Source organism: Capricornis sumatraensis, chromosome 22, assembly GCF_032405125.1.
Source record: "Capricornis sumatraensis isolate serow.1 chromosome 22, serow.2, whole genome shotgun sequence".
Taxonomy (NCBI): domain Eukaryota; kingdom Metazoa; phylum Chordata; class Mammalia; order Artiodactyla; family Bovidae; genus Capricornis; species Capricornis sumatraensis.
In genome coordinates, this window is record NC_091090.1 from 18,069,497 (window position 1) to 18,094,856 (window position 25,360).

At 48.0% G+C, this 25,360-nt stretch overlaps 1 protein-coding gene across 1 annotated transcript in view; it reads right to left on the minus strand.

Annotated features, from left to right (window-relative positions):
• KIF6 (kinesin family member 6) overlaps positions 1–25,360 on the minus strand; it is a 437,260-nt gene that overhangs the window by 29,274 nt on the left and 382,626 nt on the right. Inside the window, exon 16 of the mRNA XM_068961022.1 lies at positions 7,968–8,018. Coding sequence (XP_068817123.1) covers positions 7,968–8,018 — 51 coding nt within the window. The remainder of the gene's footprint in view (positions 1–7,967; positions 8,019–25,360) is intronic.

The window sequence follows — 25,360 nt, forward strand, 5'->3', positions numbered from 1 at the left end:
GCACAGTGAAGGCTGCCACAGGGCAGATCACTGAAGTCTGTATTGACTCGCCCTTGGTATTTGCAAGCGATGCTCTTTTGTGCAAATGCCTTTCTGATGTGGGGCTCGGGGGCTGAGAGAAAGCCTCGGTCTCTCCCCTGTGTGCTGGCCTGTATGGACTGTCCTTTCCTAACCAAACCCACCGCCTGCACCCTGATCCCACTAGGCATTTGCAGCTCACCCGCTGGGTGTGAGGAAAGGTCTCATCCACGTTACCCACTGAGTAATTACCCACTGGGGTGCCTGAGGTCGGCCCCCAGAACACTCCGAGCCAGCCTGCTTATCTCCTTAACTGTCTGCTAGGAGTCTCAAGGAAGGCAGGATTGACATTTCCAGCCAGGTACAACCGAGAGTCCCTTGGACTGCAAGGAGATCCAACCAGTCCATCCTAAAGGAAATCAGTCCTGAACATTCATTGGAAGGACTGATGCTGAAGCTGACACTCCAATACTTTGGCCACCTGATGCGAAGAGCTGACTCATTTGAAAAGACCCTGATGCTGGGAAAGATTGAAGGCGGGAAGAGAAGGGGACGACAGAGGATGAGATGGTTGGATGGCATCACTGACTTGATGGACATAAGTCTGAGTAAGCTCCCGGAGCTGGTGATGGAGAGGGAGGCCTGGCATGCTGCAGTCCATGGGGTCGCAAAGAGCTGGACACGACTAGTGACTGAACTAAACTGAACCACCGAAAGGGGCCCTGTGGGCTCCAGGGAGCAAGGCCAGGGCCCTGTGTGGAGGAGGCTGTGGATTACGTGGCTCTCCCGTGGCAGACGAGACATCAGAGCCACGGAAACATTCTGGCTGGTGGCCTCAGCTATCTGACTCAGGGTCTGCTTCCCAAATACCCACTCTGGGCCTCCTTGGGCTAGACTGTCTCGCAGAACCCAGGTCGCCCAGCCCCATCCCCTTCTAGAAGTCAGTGTGTCTATTCTCCCGAAGATGGATGATGTCAGTAGGCTCAATGACCACGAGGGTCAGCAGCTCAGAGGCAAAGACTCTGGCTTCCCCATCAGATCATTTCCTGTTTAATGGCTCAAGTGAATCACCAACTGGAGCGATCACAGGCTGCCGGGCGCTCGGCACCCCCATCTGTCTTGGTGCTGGTTTTGCCATTGCTGCCCGTGGCTGGCTCAGACTCAGAGGTGTGATGAATACTCTGCAGACCCAGGGCTGTGGCAGATCATTTCTCTGGCCCCAACTCATCACCGACATCTTCCCCACAGGGAGAATGGGGAGATTTCCAAGAGCACAGATGGCCATAGTGAAAGGGAAAGTGTCAGTCACTCAGTCATGTCTGACTCTTTGAAACCCCAGGGACTGTAGCCTGTCAGGCTCCTCTGTCCATGGGATTCTCCAGGCCAGAAAACTGGAGTGGGTTGCCATTCCCTTCATATGGTCAATAGTACAATCAAGATCCTTCCTCGCCTGTCTGAAGCATGGACCCTGCTCCATGCTTGAAGGCCGGCCACATCCCTTCCTGCCTGAGTCACCCCCTCTGCGTCCACTTTGGGCCTCTCTGCCACAATCAGGCCGCTGGAATGGGGGCTTCTCTCCTTCCACATTGCTCCCCTCACTGCATTCCTGGAGAAGGATGCAGCCTGCACAGAGGGTCAGTGTGGACTGGCAAGCAGCACAAGGGGGACCCCAGAAGCACCCTGTGTTCACAGGAAGGTGTGTCTGGTCTCCTCACTCACTTCCCGACCACAATCACCTCTGATCAAACTGGAGCTCTCTCCTCCTTCTGTCTCTCCACAGTCCTTCCTGCTGGGACCCCAGCTGTACCTCCACTTTCTCCTCAGCATTCTCTGGTTGCACCACCCAGAGCCTGGCACAATGACCCTCTTTCTGAGGCTCCTGGCATCCCCCACTCTGCCTGGGGCAAGTCTGTGCAGAGCCTGCTCCTTCTTCATCCAGTTCACGGAGGCTGCCTCACTCTTCAGAAGTGCCCAGAATTCTGAACTCAGGGTTTCTCTCCGGGCCTGAGTCCCTTGGCAGTTCTACTCACTGTCACTTCAGCCTCACTGACCACGTGCCTCAATCTGGGTGGCTTTTCAGAGAGACATTAGCAGGAAGCTTGGCATCCCTACCAAGAGATACTGGACCCAGCATCTCCTGCATTGGCAGGTGGATTCTTTACCACTGAGGCATCAGGGAAGCCCAACACCAGTATTTTCAAAGCACCACTTAGAGCTTCTTCTTGGTTATCTGGAACACACAGCACCCATCATTTGTATCTGAGCACAGACAACCCTGGTCTCCCCAAATTCATCATTGGTTTCTTTGGGGGACATGGGAGGGTCTGAAGCAGCTCCACTACACTGGCAATAGAGTAGGACCTCCCAAACACCGAGGCCTTTCCTGGCGGAGACTGGCCAAGCACAAGGACAGATGGAGTAGATGGCCATGATACATTTTAATCCAGCACATGAGGTTGAGGGGTTAGAATTTTGTCTTCTGTGTTTGATTGCTACCAATGGAATGTGTCCTCCCCGCCCCCTGCTCCAAATTCACATGCTGAAATCGAAGCCCTAACTTGATGATATCTGCAGGTGGGGCCTTCAGGAGGTAATTCGGTCATGAGGGTGGGGCCCTCATGAATAAGATTAGTGCCTTTCTAAGAAGAGACCAGAGATCTAGCTTGATCTTTCCACTATGCGAGGACTCAATGAGAAGCCAGCAGTCTGTACCCAGGAGAGGGCCCTCACCAGAACCTGACCGTGATCTCTGGCTTCCAGCCTCCACAACTGTGAGGGAGGAAGGTTGTTGAAAGCTACAGAATTTTTTTTTTTCAAACAAAGGCTTAGTGGTAAGAAGAGAAATAGAGGTTGTTTTGGTTGATCCAGGTGAAAATCTGGGGGTGCTACCATTTGTACCCTGGGTTCTCTCACCTTTTGGGGTCCCACAGGGCCCATTCTGAAAACCAGTGGGCTGCTTGGTCCAGGAGGGTCCCTGCAGTTGTCTCCATTAAGGGTTCCTCTCCGTACTCTGGAATTCCTGGTCTGGATCATACTAGGTGCTCAGCCAAATCTGCTGAATAAATTGATGACGGTCTGGCTTTTTGTTTGCTCTCAAATTTGTGGTTCCCAGGCTCAGAATTCCAAAAGAGTGTTTCAAGACTGTCTTAAACAATTTTCTGCCAAATGGTAGAAGGTGGCAATGGCAGTGGCCTATGTGTGGAGCACGGCAGGGGTGCCACAAGAGGTCACTGCAGGGATTCTGTTTGGGAGAAAGAAATTTCTCAGAGCACTCAGAGCTGGAACAGGGAGGAGCTGTCAGAGTCAGGGCCCCTCCTGGCCCTCCTGGAGGCCCTGCTGGGATTCAGTGCTCTCACTGCTGGGTCTTCACGTCAGGTTAGTGGGCCCTGCCTGGTGGTCATTCGAGGACCCACAGGGCACTGCAGCCACCGTGGGCTGTTGTCAGGGGCTGCTTCTGCAGGGTGAGTGGCCAGTGTGGGGCTCCCAGGTGGCCCCAGATCTCGCTGGGCAGTGTCTGCAGCAGGTTTACCCAGAGACGGCAGGAGCACCATCCTCCCTGGGCCGGGCTGCAGCTGTGTGTACCTAGAGGAGGTGCCCAGTGCAGGGGCTGGGTGCAGGCTTGGGTGGCTAGGTGGGTGAGGCGGGGTCCCCAGGGTGGTGCAGACTATTTACTCGTCAGTCAAGTAGCGAATGCTGAGGAACGCGTGCTCCTGCCTGGGGCTGTCTTTTCCTAAAAGGCCTCTCCAACCAAGACTTCCTTCCTTGCTCAAAAATGTCCAGTGGCTCAACTGCCGGTGAGCGAAATGCTCAGGTTCAAGGCTCTCAATAAACTGGCCCTCCTCACCGTTTTAGCTTTCTTTTCTGGACGATTTCAGATCAACTCCCCACAGTCATCCTCCCACTACCTCCTCCACACACAAAACAAACACATGCCACGTGCATGAACACACACACTGCAAACACACAGACACCCCCGACTACACACACACATATCCCCACATACATATGCATATATACCACACACACACTCTACATTCATACATTTATGTCTCTCTCAGACGCACGCCACACACACGCATCCCTCCACATACATATACATACATACCACGCACACTACACACTCCCCCCACATACATACATACACATACACGTCACACTTACACTATATACACACATATCCCCCACATACATACCACACACACATCCTACATTCATACATATATATCACACACAAACTACACACACACATATTCCCCACATACATATACATATGTACCCCCCACACACACGCACACACACCCCAGCCCCTCTCCCCACGCTCCTCTCTGAGGTCCTGACTCCTGCCCATTCTTCTCGGCTCAGCTCAGGCCCATGGCCTTGGTGACATCCCCAGTTCCCGGAGCTCCGAGGACCTGGTGCTCGCTCTCACCTGTCACATTTCACATGCTGCTCGGCAGTGCCATGCGCCTTTTAAATTTTAATCACAGGCACTTGGTAGAGTTCTGATTGTGAGCTGAAGGAGAGCCAGTCCCTGATCAAATACTGCTCAGAAGAGACCCTTGAGAGAGAGGGCACAGCCCTGCGTCCTGGGGCGGCTTCTCCCCGTCCTGTTCCCGCTCCCTGTGGCCATCAGAGGGCTGGGTGCCCAGTGTGTCACCTTGCCGCGTCCAGAGACACCCTCAGCGAGTCATGCATTCCTGATGGGCCTCTTGCTTCTACAGAAGGTCGATGCGAGAACCATCTTGTTGGATAACATTTCGGTAACCTTTGCAAAACTGCAGTTGACGATGTCATTCACTGTCACTCAGAGTCCTTTATAGAAAGGTCCTCACAATAAATTCTGCTTTGTGTTTAGTTCCAGAAGAAATTCTCTTTCTGTAGATAAATTAGCATGCTCCCTGTTGTCAGAAAATGAAAACTACGGAACTCTGGGTGCTCCTCTTTCTGCTCCGCGGCTAGATAAGACAGAGTCGGATTTACTGCCTGCGTGTTGTAATCTGCTCAACTGTGGGGTCCAAAGGCATTTACTCCTTCTACTTCCTTTAAATGGACTTATTTTATGTTCAAATGTTTCATTACACTTCTATAAGATGCGTGAGTCTCAGAGCTATCTGGGGAAGCGTTGACTCTGGCCTGTTTATTGCCTGTGCCAGCTGCTGCAGGGACAGAGATGAATTTGCCTGCACCTAGCTTCCCAGGCGCTCATATTTTCATGTGGAGAATAGATATGGAGATAAATAATTACAGGACGAGGGTGGTGCTCCAGCAGAGGTGCCTGATGCCGGAGGACAAGCAGACTGGGGAGAAGAGGGCAGGCGAGGCTTTGTGGGGAAGGCCAAAGCTGACTTGGTTTGGGGCTACAGAGGGAAGAGGATAGTGGATAGAACAAAGTGTGTGCGCTGTTGCTTCAGTCATGTCCGAATCTTTGCGACCCCAGGGACTGTAGCCCATCAGGCTGCTCTGTCCATGGGATTCTCCAGGCAACAATACTGGAGCAGGTTGCCATGCCCTCCTCCAGGGGATCTTCCCAACCCAGGGGTCGAACCCAGGTCTCTAATGTCTTCTGCTTTGGCAGGCGGGTTCCTTACTACTAGCGCCACCTGGGAAGCCCCACAGCACCTCTCACCTCACCATGTAACTTCTGCTTTTCAAGACTGCCTTTCTGCAAATTTTCTTGGGCATATGTCTATTCCCACAGAGACACATTCTTACGCAAAATACATGAGAAAACCTCTCCTGCTCAGACTCGCTCATCACCCCTGAATCCCCTCACCCCACAAAAATCCCAAACCCAGCTAACCAACCCCCAGCTACACACTCATGGAACTTAGGAACATGGATGCCAAAGAAAGAAATACTACCAAAGGGAATATCAGAAATGGAGCGAAAGTAGAGAGGAGAAGAAGCAGACAGAGAAACAGGGCAGGGAAGGGACCGCCATACAAACAAACCCACGGGAGTGGAAGGGTGAGAGCAGGCGTAGTCACCTCCTCATCGCTCCACCGAAGCCCAAACTACAGAGCGTCAGAAAGCCAAATACAGTGAGCGAGTTGTCTGTGGTCTTACAGAAGCTGTGGGTCCTGGCCTTCAGCCCCATCGCTAGTTTGAAGGCGAGGGTTAAGGCAAGAAATGGCACTGCAAGCGACCTGCTGCATTGAGACTTTCTCTCAAGGGGAAGTTTCTGAACTGAGGTCCCCTGGGACACAGCGCACCGGAGGGTCCACAGACCCGTCAGACAAGCTCCCAAGGCGCCTGGACAGCAGCGTGGCATTTGATCTCAAGATGGCAGTTGGAGATGGTACCACTTCGTCTTTAATTGGGATAGTCGGCTTTTAAGATAAATAGGCATTTCAAATGCTCTTAATGAGACTCAGCCGCAGTGTTTTTCATTGGAGATTTGCAGATTCCTTCGGGCGAAGCTGGGCCTTGCTGAATCTGACACCGGCCATACTTTGGAAGAAGGCTCCGGAGAGGTGAGCGGAAGAGTAAGGAGGAGCCTGCTGTTGAAGACACGTGGCAGGGTCGGGACTGGGGGGCAGAGAGACTGGAGCACGTCCTGCCCTGAAGGCCATGGAAACGGCTCCCCATGCTGCAGAGCAAAACTGCCCTGGGAATGATTTGAGTGCTATTTTCCACATCATTATTTCAGTTCAACAAGCATGATGCACACGGGAGAAGAGGTGCAGGGGGCAGCCCCGGGGATAACTCCCCATCCAGTGACCTGCACCTCGACACAGCTTCCAGTGAAGGCCCTTGTGCCCCGCCCAAGCCTAGGAGTGAGGACCCCAGCAGCCCTGGCTGCATTTGGAGGAAGGCGCTCTGTTGACCCTGCACAGAATCTCAGCGCCAAGCCCCTGCACAGGCCTCTGGCAAGAGGAGAGCAGGCGCCGAACGTCTGCCTGACCCTTCAGTCCCAGGCCCAACAGGAGAAAGCTTAGGCTTCCTTGTTGTATGTTTCTGATGTAATCGCTAGTTATTTGATATGATCATTGTTATGACCGAAATTGAACAACCAACCTCTCCCTTAATCCAAGTTACTGGAGTCAAATGGATTACCCTCATGATGCTGGAGCTCAGCTCCATAGCCCCCAGAGACCCTGGGTGCAAGGTTTCTCCAGCTATAGGTGATTTCAGACATTCTCAAAGGGAACCCCCCTGTTTGGAATACAAGAATAGCTTATTTAATCAAAGCTCAGAAGGCTTGATCCCCAGCTGGGCGATGAGGACACGGGGGTCCTGCCCAAGAACCCTGCTCCGCCAGCTTTCCAGGGAGCTGAACGCTCTCCCTGGGTGACTTCCTTGGGTTGTGCATCACAAGGGGGCATTTTCAGTGGATGCCCACTGCCTAAAAGGTGCCAAGGGCCTCTCAGAATATCACTCTGTTGATTAAGCGCTTGCGTTATGGGCCCATCATTGCTGTGGGCAGTAAATAGCATGGGGACCAAGGGCGCCCAGGGTGGACTCGGAGACCTGGTTCAAGTCCTAGCGCCGACAGTTGCTGGCCTGTGACCCTGGGCAAGCCACTGAGTCACCTTCATCCAGAAAAGGCACTGGCCTCAGGACTCGGGCCCACAAAACAGTGCACAGACAGTCCAGCCACCGGGAGCTGTTTTTACCACCAACGGTCCCTTCTGGGATTAGCTAGTCAAGCTCCGAGTAGGACCCTGAGGAGCTGGGATACAGAAGATGAGTTCAGGTTGGAATGTGGGGTAGAGAAGGTCAGAGGATGAGGCAGCCGCTGGGAGGCTGGGTGCCAGGTGCTGACCGCCGGAAGCAAGCACACCAGAGGGGGAGCCTGGCGCCAGAGAGGAGGGGCGTCCAGAGGAGGCTTCCCTGACAGTAGTCCTCCCCGCCCCTGACCTTCCTGAGGTCCAGCTAGGCGTGGGTTCCCCAGACCAGCTCAGTCTGTGTTACCTTCACCGTCCGCCTGCAGGCTCCACTCTACCCACCTAGAGCCACCTGCTGCACGTGCCGCTGGGTGATTTCCTCCTTCAGGTGACCTGTCAAAGACACAAAGGAGTCCTGGTGAGTCCTCAGCGGGCTGGAGGAAGAGGTGGCCTTAGAAGCAGGGGGTGTGTTAAAAAACTTAGGCAAGGTGAGAAGGGCAAAAGTGGGCACAGGGACCTCTCCTCCCGGGAGACTCTGCCACCAGTGCAGCAGTCCTGGCTTCGAACCCTGGTCAGGAAACTAGATCCCACACGCTGCAAATAAGACCTGGCACAGAAAAACAGACAAAGTTTTTAAAAAGGTGGGCACAGCTTCCAAGAAGAACCCTTCATGCCCTGGATGTCTGGAAGAAGAGGCTACAGAGACTGGGCCCCTGGCACATCAGTATAAGCACACATTCCACCTTTGGAGTCAGTATCTGTGGGTTCAGTTATCTTAGTCTGTCCCTCATAATCTTTGCTGGGGCTATAGTCTCTTAAATAGTTCTGTGTGTCCATTATTAATGCAGGGGGAGGCAGGATTTGATCTTCTAATACTTTATAGGGCCCCCTTGAAATCCACTTCTTTCTTTTAAGCTATAAAGAAACCGTGTCAAATAAAAAATACTGTGGTTTCAGTTGACGATAACATTCATTTGAACACAACAGTTGGTCATTTGTAGGAAACACATCTAATACCATATTGCATTAATACAGGTCTGGTGGCTCCCCTGCTGGCTTAGACGGTAAAGAATTCATCTATAATGTAGGAGACACAGGTTCGTTTTATCCCTGGGTCAAGAAGATCCCCTGGAGGAAATGGCAACCCTCTCCAGTATTCTTGCCTGGAGAATTCCATGGACAGAGGATTCTGGTGGGCTACAGTCCACGGGCCCCCAAAGAGTCGGATACGACTGAGCGACTAACATTTTCACTTTTCACAGTGAGTGGAACAAGGGAGGTGAGAGCACCGCTGTTCTCTGCAATGGTCAGAATACAGTTGGTTATTTGTTCTAGAAGCTACTTTTTGTAAAGAACATTCGTAAAAGAGAACATATTTAGAAGATGGTAATTGGGCTGGTGAGGGGTCTGAAACCACACCATGTGAGAAATGGCTAAGGTGACTGGAGATGTTTAGACAGGAAAAAAAATATTTGGAGTTCTGGAGACAATGGCTGTCTTTAAAAATCTAAACACTGTTATATGGCCGAGGGAACAGATTTATTTCTGTCCTACTGCCGAGGGTAAGAGTCAAGTTGAACGAAGGCAGATTTGGGGCTCAGTATGGGGAAGAAATGGCTTACGAGGACTGTCTCCATGTGGATTAAGTTGTCTCAAAATGGACTAAACCTCCTGGCAAAGAAGTGGGTCCCCTCCTGAAGGCTCTCAAGCAGAAGCTGGGCAGCTATGTGTTGGGCTGTTGGACGGAGAATTCCTGCCTGGGGTAGGAGCTGGGATGGAATGACCGCCTGGCTTCCCCCATCTCAGAAGCTCCGTGATGCCGTGCTTGAGGCCTGGCTGCATCGGCCTCCCTGGGGTTTGTTTATGTCCCAGGGCTCCACGCACTTGTTAACATGTCAGTGCTGTCTGTACTGTTTATCCCATTTGGGATACGAGATCAGGTCACTGGGGGATTCCGAGAGAGCCTGGGAACTTCACCGCCTCCTTTCCTCATATGAAGTACGTTCTGTGTCTCAGATGGCTTCCCAGGTGCTAGTGGTAAAGAGCCTGCCTGCAAATGCAGGAGACTTCAGAGATGTAGGTTGGATCCCGGGGTCAGAAAGATCCCCTGGAGGAGGGCACGGCAACCCACTCCAGTATTCTTTCCGGGAGAATCCCATGGAGGAGCTTGGTGGGCTACGGTCCCTAGTGTCACCAAGAGTCAGACCCTACTGAAGCGATTGAGCACAGCACATGTGTCAAAGGCTATGCCTGAACTGAGTTTCCAGTGAAGTGGTCACAGGAAACCTGGTCATTCCCTGAAAGTTCTAGGGCATTCCTAGACTATGAAGGTTGGGAGGGATGGCAGAGGCCATTCAGTTTAATTTCCCCACCTAATTGAGGAGTCCCTTCTACAGGATGAAATGGTCATTTCACCTCTCACTTGCATGTACCTGGGCTGTTCCATCAGGTAAACCACATATAAGGAATTACCGACGTGGTGTTGATGCATGACTCCTTGTAATTTTCCCATCTGGACTTGGTCTGTTCTCTGGAACAGCATAGAAAAAGGATCCTCTCTTATGGTCAGTGAGACCCCTTCATACATCTGAGGATGCTATGGTTTCTCCACTTAGACATGTCCTCTCCAGGTTAAACATCCCCAGGTCCCTCAGCTTCACCTTGGAGACCACCTTCTCCTGGCGTGTCACAGTGCAGGTCTGCCACAACTTCCAGTGTCCCCCCCGGAGAGGACTAGGCACAGAGACGGAGCCAAGGACTGGGCAGAGCCATCATCACACCCCAATTCCAAGTGGGGGTAATGAGAACGTAGAGGCTGTGTTAGAAGGGAGTGGGGAGGTGGGGACCTGGCCCAAGGATGAGTACTGGAGGAGCCTGACAACTCGTCTTTCTGACCAGGTGCCTCCTCATCTACGTGCCTCAGCAGGACCATTTTCCCAAGCCTGGTGGCAGGTTAGTTACTCAGCCATGTCAGACTCTTTGTCCATGGGATTTCCCAGGCAAGAATACTGGAGTGGGTTGTCATTTCCTTCTCCATTCCCAAGCCCTGGGGAAGCTATTTTGGGATGATAGGGTGAAAGATTCTCACTGTCCCAGGCTAGGAAATGGTGCTCATGAAAATAGAGGGAGGTTTTGCCACCAGGACTGAGAGTTCTATAAACTCTGCAAACACAGACACCCATTCCCTGAATGGTGAGCTGTACCTAGGGGACACGAGGTGGGTCGTCAGAACGCCGCATATTGATAGAGATAGGTTGAAAACGTGTTTTGCGATTCTCAGTTTGGGTCAATTTGGCTAACATCTACAAATCCGCCACAGGGTGATTTTTGTTTTTGAGATCTTCGCCAACAAGCTTCTAAAGATAGCCTCATGGCTGATATCTAATTGCATTTTCCAATAGAACCATTATTCATGCGATGATAACAGCCTCTGTAATTGGCTGGATCTTGCAGCTCCACAGGTCTTGGCAAGAGGAGTTGAGGGGGATTGCAGAAATCACTCTGCATGCAGCTCACTGTCATTAGCATGGTGGCAAATCTGCTGCTTTTGGCCTGGGTTCCTGGACACGTCCCTGTCCCGAGGTATGGAAAAGAGATGAAGCGGAAACAGAGGACTCCCAACCCGAGGCAGGAGATGGCGCAGAGGGGAGGAGCGCTCTGATTGTAGAAGAATGGTGGCAATTAGTAATTTGGTCTCTGATAATTTACAACGGTACATGCTAGAAACACCTTCTCTCCCTTTCAGATTCATTAACTGACAGAGTGGGGGTGGCAGCAAGGGGTTCAGGAGTGCACAGAGCTCCGGAAGAGATGCAGGACCTTAGAAACAGCTGCGTGGAGGGGTGCACTTCCTGCCTACAGTTTGTCTGTACCAAGTGGCAGCTCATATGAGAGGTATAACCATCACGCAGAAGCAAAATTCATTTTTCAACCTGATACTCAGTTTTCTGGATGAAACAATTTTCCTGAAGCTTCATACTCTGTTTTGCATGCATATTAGTTTGAAATCATGTACCAGGTGAAAGCTGCTCAGCTGGTCCAGACCAGAGCCCTTCACTTACGTTCCCCCAGTATAGTTGTTGCAAGCTGTTTGTGCAGCTTCCACCATGCAGGGCCTTACTGAGGATGTTGACGTTACAGTCAAGCAATACCTATTTATTGCTCCTTCAGTCTGTGTTAAGCACGATGTTCTAAGTGCTATGGAACATACAGACTAGACTAATAGAAGACTCCATTCCAACTCAGAAACGTTAGTATGATGTGGTGGACGGCAAACAGGTGGCCCACATGCTCTTTCTTGAAAAAGCTGAACCCATGGTGTTTCTAGCATGTACCGTTGTAAATTATCAGAGACCAAATTACTAATTACCACCATTCTCCTACAAGCAGAGCGCTCCTCCCCTCCACGCCATCTCCGCTTCATCTCTTTTCCATACCTCGGGACAGGGACGTGTCCAGGAACCCAGGCCAAAAGCAGCAGACTTGCCACCATGCTGGTGGCAGCGAGCTGCAGACCTTGCTCCTCTGGCGTGGGTGGTTTGCCTTCCTGCTGAGCCTGACTTTGGCTCTTCAACCCAGCACTTTGGGCAGTGATAACCAGTCAGTTGAAGCTGGACTTGAGATGAAGCAAACCTCTTTGCCATTTTGATTATACTACAAAGTGATTGCAAACGTGTGGGTAAAGAGTTGTTACTGTTCAGTTGTTAAGGACTTCCCTGTAGCTCAGATGGTAAAGAATCTGCCTGCAATGCAGGAGACCTGGGTTTGATCGCTGAGTCGGGAAGATCTTCTGGAGAAGGGAATGTTAATCCACTCCAGTATCTTTGCCTGGAGAATCCTATGGACAGAGGAGCCTGGCGGGCTACAGTCCATGGGGTTGCAAAGAGTCGGACACAACTGAGCAACTAACACTACACTACTACTAAGTTGTGTTTGATTCTTTGCAACCCTACAGCCCACCAGGCTCCCCTGTCCTTCACCATCTCCCAGAGTTTGCTCAAACTCATGTCCATCGAGTCGGTGATGCCATCGAACCATCTCATCCTCTGTTGTCCCCTTCTCCTCCTGCCTTCAATCTTTCCCAGCATCAGGGTCTTTTCCAATGAGTTAGCTCTTCACATCAGGTGACCAAACTATTGGACCTTCAACATCAGTCCTTTCAATGAATATTCAGGGTTGATTTCCTTTAGGATTGACTGGTTGGGTCTTCTTGACGTGCAAGGGACTCTTGAGTCTTCTCCAACACCACAGTTTAAAAACATCAATTCTTTGGTGCTCAGTTTTTTTTTTTTTTTTTTATTGTCCAACTCCCACATCCATACTGGATGACTACTGGAAAAACCATAGCTGTGACTATATGGACCTTTGTTGGCAAAGTGATGTCTCTACTTTTTAATACACTGTCTAGGTTTGTCATAGCTTTTATTCCAAGAAGCAAGCATCTTTTAAATTTATGTCTGCAGTGATTTTGATTCAAGTTCAAATTCCAATTCTGTTACTTTCTAGTATGGCAGCTTACTTAACATCTCTAAGCCTCAATTTTATCATTTGAAAAATAGGGAATAATAATCTAACTGTGATAATATCTGCTTTCTTGAATCTCAAGACTCTTGGATGGGATCAGAAGATAACAAACCAGCATCTGTGACACAAGACACTAGCTTTAGGCATCAAGGCACTTTCAGACATGTCGGAAGGAAACTATATTTATAAGGTGACAGACCCTGAAGGGCCCACCATTGGTCAATGGTAGAAGGAAGCTGAGAGGAGGAAAAGGTGGGCTAGTGGTGTTGGGAAAGGCATCACTACTAAAGGTGAGATTTGAGTTGGGGTCTAGAAAGAGCAAAGGGGTTAAGGGGGGGGGGGGTTGGGACAGCCATTCCAGCCAAAGAGAGCTGTTGGAGTAAGAGAGTGGAGAAGGCCAGGTGTACACCGGTTGAGGGAGGGGTTGAACGGGGGAGGATGGCTAATACTAGAGTCCTAGGTAATTCTGAAGGGCTTTGGACCCAGGTAGAAATCTCTTCTTCTATTTGACTACACTACTATTGTATCATAGCCCAGAGAAATCAAATGAAAATACACTTCAGTAGCAGGACTGGGGTGAGTGGAGAACACAGAATGTTTACTGCAAGGGGCCTCTTTGAAAGGGAAGGCCTAGTTAGTGGTTCTGAATTTGGAGCATTGCTTTTGACTGTGACATGGAAGCTGGTTTCTCTATGTTCTAAACAGAGGACTGTGATTACCATAGGTTGTATTCCCTGAGTGGTTTGTAAGGCTGTTAGTAAAAAGAATGGGCCTAGCATAACGCAAGTGTACAGGCTTAGATGAATTTCCAATAAATGAGTACATAAATCATTTGGAGCCTTAAAATCAGGCACCTTCATCTCCTCCTTGCTAATAAATATTTCTTCAGGCTTTATCTAAACATGTTTGTGAAATTTGACAACCTATTGAGTCAAGAATCACCTCTTCCCACCTCAGCAATGGTGGGTAAGATTAAAAAAGACTATTGAGAAGGCTTTGCTGGGTTAGGTGACAAGACATATTTCTGAAAACCAGAAGTGGGACAGAAATGCACAGTAGAAAGCAGAGCTTAAGCCTTCAGCCTCAGGACTCTGGCCCAGAAGCAGGAAGAAGACCAAGAGTGTGCTGTGCAAGACACAGTTTGAAGCTGCAAGGCAAGGGGAGACTCCCTGCCAACCAGCCTATGAGTGAAAGGGGGCTGAGGGAAACCAGTTCTTCCTGAGCCACCCAGTGCTGAGTTCATACCCCACACAGGCCCAAAATAGAAGAAAGGGCAAACTCAGTCTCTGTTCGCTGAGCTGAGATGCCCACTGACTTTCTGACTGGGTTGGCCACAGCCCCATCCCAGTACTGCTGGGAGCAGTGGCTTTGGATTGTCCTTCTTAGAGCTGCTTCTGGACGGGGGGCCTGGAGGGGCTGTCAGACAGAGAGGGGTGAGCACAGGAGACAGGGAGAAAGAGAAAGAAAGAAAGTGGTTTTCATTAAAAATGAACCTGTCCACCCAAATGCCAAAGCATGTGAATAAATCTAATGCTAAGATAGCAAAATCAATAGTTGGGACATGAATTAGTGAGAGATGAAAAAGTAGTTTTCTGGACAGGCAGAAGAGGACATTTATCGATACAGAAGCACAGAGGGTTGAATTGGTCTTACTCTTCCATTTACTGCACGCCATCCTCATAAGTCTGGAGAAAGCCTCCTCTGTGTGTGTTTATGTGTGTGTGCATGCGTGTGTATGTCTGTGTGTGTTTATGTGTGTGCATGCGTGTGCGTGCGTGTATGTCTGCGTGTGTGTGTATGTCTGTGTGTGTGTACGTGTGTGTCTGTGTGTGTGTATGTGTGTGTGCGTATGTCTGTGTGTGTTTATGTGTGTGTGTGCGTGTGTGTGTGTATGTGTATGTGTGTGTGTGTATGTGTGTTTGTGTGCATTTTTATCCCCATGCCTTACACCCCACCCCCATTCCTATTCTCCACTTCCTCCAGCAGGCACACACACTAATCTGTTTGCTGTGCATCTTTGTGTTGTGTGTAATAGTACAATCGGCATTATAAGCTTTCTGTGCAATTTTTAACTTATAGAAATAACACTGTGCTACAGCGCTCATTCTGTCTCCTGCTTATCTATTAGTACTGTGTTTTTGACAGCTACCTCTTTTGCTATATGTGCATCTAATTCTCAGTTTGTAACTGGTGCATACATTTTATAGTAAATACCCCTGACTCCCCCATTTTCTTTCCCTTTCTGGAGGCTGGAACAACTAGACTGCCCCCATTTCCGTGAACAGAAATAGCGCTGTGATGGCCCTTCATCGTGGAGTCTTATAAGTCTGTGAGAAATCTCCTTTGCTGGGTCTCAGCAGATTGGTGTTTTGAATTAACACTATTCTTCATCACAACTGTTCTAGTCTACACTCCCAAGACAGACTTCAAAATAAGCATGTTGAGAATACTCAAAGAGCTGAATGCAGGTGTAAGTTTTCTTTAAAAGGAACAAGAAATCACGCAGCAAACAGGAACTAATCTAAATGAAATAAGAGCAAGTGGGTAGGAAAGAAATTTTGAAAAGAAAACTAGAATCATTGAAACAAACAAACAAAAATAATAGAAGGGATAAGGGACTAAACCCCAGACTGGACATATTTTAAGGGTGAATTAGTGAACTGGAAGATAGTATAGAAAAATCCATCCCAAACACAGCACAGAAAGCAAGAGGTAAAGCTGGCAAGAGCAGTTAAGAGTCACAGAGAAGCGACTGAGAGGCTTCATCATCAGTCTGGTAAGAGTCCTAGGAGAAGGGAATGAGGCAATAGTGAAGAAGCAATATTTGAAAAGATAGCAGTTGAGATGTTTCCAGAATTGAAGGAAAACATAAGCCCTTGGGTTGACAGTGCACTCCGAGCGCTGAGCAGGATAAATAAAAATAAATCTACCCCTGCACATATCATAGTGCAGCTGCAAGACTCCAGGGGAAAAGACCCACTATAACCAGGCTCCAGGGAACCTGCAGAGAACTGCTCAGACGACAGCCCCCACCTCAGTGACAGCCAGAGGCCCAGGAGACGATGGAGGGAAATAATTGTCAACCTGAATTTTATACACAGTCCAACTATCATTCATAGCTGAGGGCACAAGCAAGTAATTTTCCATCGTAAGAGGACTAAACTTTCATTATGCACAGAGACCCCTCTCCAGCAGGACTCACTGAGAGGCAGCCAAACAAGATAGCGTGGACTCTGGAGCCAAGCTCCCTCATCTGCAGACCAGCCAGGTCATTTGCTGGGCAACTTTGGGTAAGGAGGTGTGTCAGTGTGCCTCAGTTTTCTTATCTGCAAAATAGAGATAATGACAGTATCTGTTGAGAGGACTCAACTAGGTCACATATGTTAAGTGCTTAGAAGATTGTCTGGCACATAAAAAGAACTATGCATGTGTAGTTCATGGCACATAGGCGGGGAAACAATGGAAATAGTGACAGACTTTATTTCCTTGGGTTCCAAAATCACTGCAGACAGTGACTGCAGTCATGAAATTAAAAGACACTTGCTCCTTGGAAGAAAAGCTATAACCAAACTAGACAGCATATTGAAAAGCAGAGACTTTACTTTGCCACCAAAGGTCTGTCTAGTCAAAGCTTTGGTTTTTCCAGTAGTCATGTATGGATGTGAGAGTTGGACCATAAAGAAGGCTGAGCACTGAAGAACTGATGCTTTTGAACTGTGGTGTTGGAGAAGACTCTTGAGAGTCCCTTGGACTGCAAGAAGATAAAACCAGTAAATCCTAAAGGAAATCAGTCCTGAATCTTCATTGGAAGGACTGATGCTGAAGTTGAAGCTCCAATATTTTGGCCACCTGATGCGAAGAACTGACTCATTGGAAAAGACTCTGATGCTGGGAAATATTGAAGGTAGGAGAAGGGGACGGCAGATGATGAGATATTTGGATGGCATCACTGACTCAATGGACATGAGTTTGAGTAAACTCCGGGAGTTGGTGGACAGGGAAGCCTGGTGTGCTGCAGTCCATGGGGTAGCAAAATGTCAGACATAACTGAGTGACTCAGCTAAACTGAACTGAACTGAGACACAGCAATGAGATCTGAGAGCCCAGCAAGCTGAATCAGGGGCCAGAGCCAGGTCCTGGGGTGGGAGAGGGGTGGGGGTGGATGGGAATGACATCAGGAACCTGTGCAGCTCCAGAGCCCAGCATACTCCCCATGCCTCCCTCAGGGCCTCTTGTCATGTATGATGACAGAGGATGAGATAGTTGGATGGCATCACTGACTCGATAGACTTGAGTTTGAGCAAGCTCTGGGAGATGGTGAAGGACAGAAAAGGCTGGTGTGCTGCAGTCCACGGGGTCTCAAAGAGTCAGACACGACTGAGCAACTGATCAACAGCAAGGCAAGTGTAAAGCCTCATGATGATGATCAGCAAGAAGAAGAATAAACTCAGACAAATACGGAAAATAAAAGAAACAAAGATGTACATAAAAAGCAGAGTATTTAAGCAAAAATATTTAGCAGCTACTAAAAACACCCTGCGTGTGTGTGTGTAAAAACTAAAATTTTAAGCGGCAAGAAAGTTGGAGCTAAGGTGAGAGGATGTCCAAAGGGGAGTTGAAACAAGCTATAGTCCTAGTTGTGGGTGGAGGAGGGTGGATTTGTAACTGAAGACTTTGTTTCAGTAACTTTTTAACTCTAGAAGAATAAAAATATGTGCCATAGCAGCCAAATAATAGAGAATCAGAAAGAAGGCTAGGGAGAACACTGCAGAGAGGGAAGGCTGCAATTTTAACAATTCAACACAGCAGGAAAGGAGAAAAAAAAAAGAAGCAAAGAAGACAGTGGGGGGAAAAAAGGCATAAATAACCCTGTTTGGTCAAACAATGATAAGAACCTCCCATACATGTATGTATACGTGTATAATCGTGCATGTGTATGTGTGTGTGCGTGTGTGTGTGTGCAAGGGGGCGTGCACCTATACACATGCATTTATGAGTGTGGAGGTGATCTGCATGGGAATCTACAAAGTCGTTCCGATGGGTTACCTGGGGGTGGAAATGGGTGGAGGATGAACTGGGTGAGAAAGTAACAGGCAAGCAAGATGAAAACAAAATCACACATCAATAAGTGAGTATGCCTTATGGTTTATGTACAAGTGTATCTGGGTGTGTTTATAAAAAGAAGTTAAAATTTAAAGACCCACTGTGGTATGCCTCAGATGCGATGCTCCTGTAGATTGCTGAAAGCTGTTCTGGGGACCTGGCACATGTGAGGACTGAAAATATTCATGACCTGAGCCGCCGTGATAGGTTGGGGGCCGTAGGGACTGTTTCAGCTTATTAGTCAGGGCTCTGTTATTGCTCAGGAACCTGATTGAGAAGGGGGGAAGATGGAGGATGGAGAGTCGAGGGGAACCCAGAGCAGGAGCACGGCCTGAGAGCTTTTCGACTGGCCTGGGCTGGAGGAAGGCGTCCGAGAAGTCTGCAGCCCTCCCCCGGAGCAGAAGTTGGGTCCTTCCCTGGGTTCCCTAGACACAAAGGTCCAGGGATGGAGCACAGGGTGGGAGACCAGAAATGGTTTAACGCTTGGCATGTGATTTTAAGCCTTTTCATTCCAAAATGATATTTCAGTCCTCCGGAATTTCAAGATGCTTCTTCCATTTAAGATCATATTTGGTAACATTATTAAGTCACAGAGAGAGAGAAAATGCAGTTCATTCTTAAAACTATCAGTGATTTTAAGAAAAACATATTGTAATTTGCTTTGATTCCCCTTTTGGGTCTTCTTCTATCCAGGGCACCCCATCACCCTGGCCCTCCCTTGTAGAGGAGGACGTGACCCATAATTGACAAGCATTTCAGCTTGGGATGAAAACACCAGACCTGGGCTCCTTTCTTATCACTAGGGTAGTACCTGGTGATCATATTTGGTGAGACACTCTCATTTACTAAAAAAATGATCAAATTATACTATGTCTGAGAGACCAGATTCCTTTCCTATGGGATATTCATCCTGGCTACCCAAGGAATCATAATATTTATATGAGATTAGCACATTCTGTCTGAAGCTTAGGCATTTGGCTATTGTATATGCTTAATTAAGCCAAGGAGCTTATTGATATCACTATTCCAGTATGTGATAATATTCCGTGAACATATTCAGAGAATTAAGTAAATGAGTGCATTTGTTGAAAAGCTCAAACAAATGTGTAGGTTAGGTAAGCACAAGGAAAATTTTCCGCTGAGTAACCAACATGAATTGTTAAATACTAAACTTTTCAGGGAGCTGGGCTTCATGATTGTGTTGGCATACATTCAAAAGATGTTACTTTAGATGCCTGGAAGTCCTTATTTCAGCAAGGGAGGAATATACCCAGCTTCTAAGACCTGCCCTGGAGAAGATGAAGATCATAATCTTTCTTTCCATTTGAAGATGTGGCTCTGTTTGCCAGGGATGCTATTTGGGGCGAGGGGAGGGCCCCTGCATCACGGCTACTGACCTCCATCCCTGCAGCCCAAACATAGCACAGGATGCTCTCAGAGGTGCCCGAGCGCATTCAAGACTCCCCTGCTCCAGGCTGGGAGTGGATAGGGCTATTACACCTGTTCCCAGCATCCCCCACTCACAAGGGAGGCTAGTTTGTATGGACCCCTCATTGCCTGGGGAGGTAAAGGGCAGGGTTCACCTAAGGGATATAAAATAAGATGTTTGATTTGGCAATGTATATAGCTTTCAGGTAGACTAACATGAAGATAGTTTCACATTGCTCTTTGGTACAGATAATAAACTCTTGCACTCCAAGATAAAGCTTGGTTCTATTCACTTGACTTTAAACCAGCTAGTGCTTAAAAAAAGTCAATGGAAAGAAATATGCCCCAGTGAAGGCTCACTGCCGGTCAAACTGCCAGCTGGTGTGTGAAATAACTGCCTTACAAACAGTGCTTCTTGATGCGGGAATTGTTCTCCTTCAGAAGAGGTTGGAGATTAGGGGAAACGTGTCAACGGGTTTGTAAATAACAGATAAAATCAAACGGAAGTGGTTTCAGCTTCCAGGTTCAAAAGTCACTTTTAATGTGCTATTATACCCATTGCTTCTTTCTCATGTAATGAGGGCCCCTGGGCTCTGCCTCTGCAGTCACCTACTAGGGGCTGGGATCTGTGAGAACAGTTCAGGAGAATCACCCAGGGTAGCCACGAGGGGCTGAGCCTAAGAGAAGGAGCCAATGGGAAGACGGGGAAGTCGTGGTGGAAGTGAGAAGCCAGAAAAGTGTGGCCTTCTGAGACCACCCAGTAGTGGTGAGGGCTCACTCGGGAGGACGACGATGGAAACTGGCCTAATCGCAGCAGGACCCTGGGCTAAGAATGGAAAGAACAGGGCTTTTGGGAGCAGGTGGGCTGGGACTGCCAGTAACTTCCAGTGAATCATCTTGGGCCACTTCATCCCTTTCAGCTTCAATTTCTCCACTAAAATCAGGTGATAACACCATTGCGGTGAGGTTGCTGAAAGAACTAGGCAAGATATACAAAGAGATCAAATCAGTCAATCCTAAAGGAAATCAACCCTGGATATTCATTGGAAGGACTGATGCTGAAAATGAAGCTTCAATACTCTGGTCACCTGATGGGAAGAGCTGACTCCTTGGAAAAGACCCTGATGCTGGGAAAGACTGAATGTAGGAGGAGAAGGGGATGACAGAGGATGAGACGGTCGGATGGTATCACGGACTCAATGGACATGACTTTGAGCAAGCTCTGGGAGACGGTGAAGGACAGGGAAGCCTGGTGTGCTGCAGTCCATGGGGTCACACAGAGTCAGACATGACTGAGTGACTGAATAACAAATACATCAGCTACCCAGCACAGTGCCTGGCACATTGAAGGGGCACAAAATGAGGTAGTGATGGTGGTGGTAATAGTGACAGCAATTATTATGAGGGGTGAATTACAAGTAATATTGGATCTTCTCTGGTGTCCAGTGGCTAGGGCTTCACCTTCCAATGCAGGGGTTGTGGGTTCAATCCTGGGTTGGGCAACTAAGATCCCACATGCCTCGTGACCAAGAAAATCAAAGCATAAAACAGCAGCAATATTGCAACCAATTCAGTAAAGACTTCAAAGAAACAGAAAACCAACTAATAACCACAAAGAGGACAGGGGAAAGCAAATCCACTGTAATTGGTTTTAAGCCTTGATTAGGTTCACGTCTGCATTTTCTCCTATATCCTTTCTTGAAAGTCATCTAAAGTCTAAATTAACGCATTTCCTGGGCTCAGTGGATGCAATGTCCTTGCAACAGTCCCAACTCAGGGCTTCCGCCGTCACTGAGTTCATCTCCAAATTTTTTACAAATGTAGGACCCCATGGACTAAACCTCTGTCTCTGGATCAGTTATTCAGCCTCAAACTCACCATCACTTTCTATTGTAACGGAGTCTTTCACGTTCCTTGGCATTGGCAAATATGATTGATCTCCGTAAGCGGAGGTAAGCGACTTTTTAATAAGCTTGCTTGAAATGGTGCTGGTAATGGCCTTGCTTTCAGAGCCTGAAATAATTCCTACCTTCATGCTTTTATTTTGCTCTATTTTCCAGAAAATAGCACTAGAACTCGTTCTCCTGAGGTTTCTGTGGTGGCTAAGTATCCCCAGTGAGGGGAGGGAAGGCCGGGAGAGCGGCAGAGCTTGCCAGCCATGTTGTAGAGGATGCTCTTCAGGAAGAACACCGTTCCCCTCCCTGAACTTGAACTTCATGACATTCTCGCGTACATGGCTCCATTTCTGTACAGATTTCAGTCCCACTGCTCATTTGGGGGATAAGTGGAATCCAGGAAGTTAGGACTAGATAAAGGAGGCAGAGCAGATCACAGAACCAGGAGGGAGGCCTTTGCGGTGAAGTTCTGGGAGAGAGAAAGGGAGCCGACAGGGGCAGTCCCCCAGCCTGAGAATTACACTTCTTCATTCTTCAGGAGGGCGAGGGGTGGGGTGGCGGTTGGAACACGTGTAGGTAGGGCTGACGGCCCCGGGGTTTGGTGCTGCGTCTCAGGGCAGTCAACAGCTCCAAATGCTAACATCAGAAAGGCAGTGAGCACTGAGAGAGAAGGAAAGCAGACACAGAGAAGGGACTGCCATCATACACAAACACAGAAATAATTTACAAGCTGCATGCTGAAACTTCAAGGGAGAGAGATCCTGACTCTTTTCAGCGTATAAGGAATGGTAAGTGGAACTTGAACACGCAGAACCCATCGTGACAGACGGAAGATGAATCAGATGTTGTGATGGAAATGGATTCTTTAGTGTCCTGGCTTTAGTGTTTTGTTTTGATGAATATAAAAATATTTGCAGGACCTTTCATGGGTTTACTCACAAACTGAGTCCTGTTTTTCACAAAAAGTCTCGGTCTTTAATTCTGACTTTTCCTACCGCAGGATATACAGGTCCCTGGTAGCTGGGATGGATGAACAGCTGTGCTCAGTAAATGAGGACACACAACAGCATGCATCTCAGGGCTCAGCAACTGTTGAGAATCCTCAGTTCAGTAGAAACTACTTTCCTCTCAGGCTTCCCTGGTGGCTCAGTGGTAAAGAGTCCATCTGCAGTGCAGAAGACACAGATTTGATTCCCGGGTTGGGAAGATCCCCTGGAGGAGGGCATGGCAACCCACTCCAGTACTCTTGCCAGGAGAATCCCATGGACAGAGGAGTCTGGTGGGCTACAGTCCCTGGGGTCAAAGAGTCAGACACGGCTGAGCCACTGAGCAGTCCTCCATCTACCCGTCTACACACACATATCCTACTGGTTCTGCTTCCTGGAGAACCTTGACTAATACAGGCGATGTGGGTGTGTGTACTTGTCTAAGCACTTGCTCTAGCACTCTGGGAGAAGAGGACAGAGCATCATAGGATGGACGTGCAAGCGTGCTCAGTAGCCTCAGTCAAGTTCGACTCTTTGCGACCCTATGGACTGTAGCCCACCAGGCTCCTCTGTCCATGGGATTCTCCAGGCAAGAATACAGGAGTGGGTTGCTATGCCCTCCTGCAGGGGATCTTCCCCACCCAGGGAATCGAACCTGAATCTCCTGTGGTCCCTGCATTGCAGGCAGATTCTTCACTGCTGAGCCACCAGGGAAGCCCTCATAGGATGGACATGCGGGCTATAATCTTGCCCTCATCTTGTAGGTGAATGCAGGCTCTCCTCCATATTTTCAAAAAATGTGACTCATAAGGACTTACTTTCCAAAATACACAAACAGCTCATATAGCTCAATAACAACAACAATAAAAAAACCAAACCAATTGAAAAATGGGCAGAAGACCAAAATAGATATTTCTCCAAAGAAGACCTCAGATACGCAGATATTACCACTCTAATGGCAGAAAGTGAAGAGGAACTAAAGAGCCTATTGATAAGAGTAAAAGAGGAGAGTGAAAAAGCTGGCTTAAAACTTAACATTCAGAAACTAAGATCATGGCATCTGGTCCCATCACTTCATGGCAAATAGAAGGGGAAAAAGTGGAAGCAGTGACAGATTTTCTTTTCTTGGGCTCCAAAATCACTGCAGATAGTGACTGTAGCCATGAAATTAAAAGGCACTTGCCCCTTGGAAGAAAAGCTATGACAAACCTAGATAGCATGTTAAAAAGCAAAGACATCACTTTGCTGACAAAGGTCCGTATAGTCAAAACTATGATTTCCTACTAGTCATGAATGGATATGAGAGCTGGACTATAAAGGAGACTGAACATCGAAGAACTGATGCTTTCAAATCGTGATGCTGGAGAAGACTCTTGAGAGTCCCTTGGACAGCAAGGAGATCAAACCAGTCAATCCTAAAGGAAATCAACCCTGAATATTCATTGGAAGGTCTAATGCTGAAGCTGAAGCTCCAATACTTTGGCCCCCTGATGTGAAAAGACCCTGATGCTGGGAAAGATTGAAGGCAAAAGAAGAGGGCAGCAGAGGATGAGATGGTTAGATAGAATCACCGACTCAATGGGCATGAATTCGAACAAACTCTGGGAGATAGTGAAGGACAGGGAAGCCTGTCATGCTACAGTCGATGGGGTCACAAAGAATTGGACATGACTTAGTAACTGAACAACAACAACAAAATAAGACATATAGATGGACAATAGGCACATGAAAAGATGCTCATCATTGCTAATTATTAGAGAAATGTAAATAAAAACTACAGTGAGGTATCACATCACACCAGTCAGAATGGCTATCATCAAAAATCCACAAAGAGTAAATGCTGGAGACAGTGCGGAGAAAGAGTAACCCTCCTACACTATTGGTGGGAATATAAATTGGTGCACCTCCTATGGAAAATAGTATGTAAGTTCCTCAAAAAACTAAAAATAGAGTTGCCATATGATTTAGCAATTCCAGTCCTAGACATATACCCAGACAAAATTATAATTAGAAAAGATACATGCGTCGTTATGTTCACAGAAGCATGTGAACTTATAATAGACATGAAAGCAATCTAAATGTCCATTGAAAGATGAATGGATAAAGATGATGTGATGTACACACACACACACAAACACAATGGAGTATTACCCAACCATTAAAAAGAATGAAATAATACCATTTGCAGCAACATGGATGGATCTAGTAAGTGAAGCAAGTCAGAAAGAGAAAGACAAATACCATATGTTATCACTCATGTGGAACCTAAAATATTTAGGTTAGTACAAGAGTAATGGTGGTTTCAGACTGTGAATTTTATGTCATTGTAACTAGGCTCAAACACATCTTTATTAATCACAATAAGAACCATTACAATCAACACATTTTTGCCAACGAGAAATAAGCTTGTTTGTTCAGTATAAAAATCCATGCTTCAGGATTCAGTGAACTCTTGGAAAGCATTTTCTGCCTCCTGCTGGTTGTGGAAGTCTTTTCCCTGCAAAAAGTTGTCTAGATGCTTCAAGAAGTGATAGTTGGTGAGAGGTCAAGCGAATATGGCAGATGAGGCAAAACTTCGTAACCCGATTCTTTCAACTTTTGAAGCATTGCTTGTGTGACTTGCAGTCGGGCATAGCTGTGGAGAATTGGGCCCATCGTGTTGACCAACACTGGCTGCAGGCACTGCAGTTCGGTGCATCTCATCAATTTGCTGAGCGTACTTCTCTGATGCAATGGTTTCACCGGGATTCAGAAAACTGTAGTGGATCAGACCAGCAGTAGACCACCAAACAGTAACCAT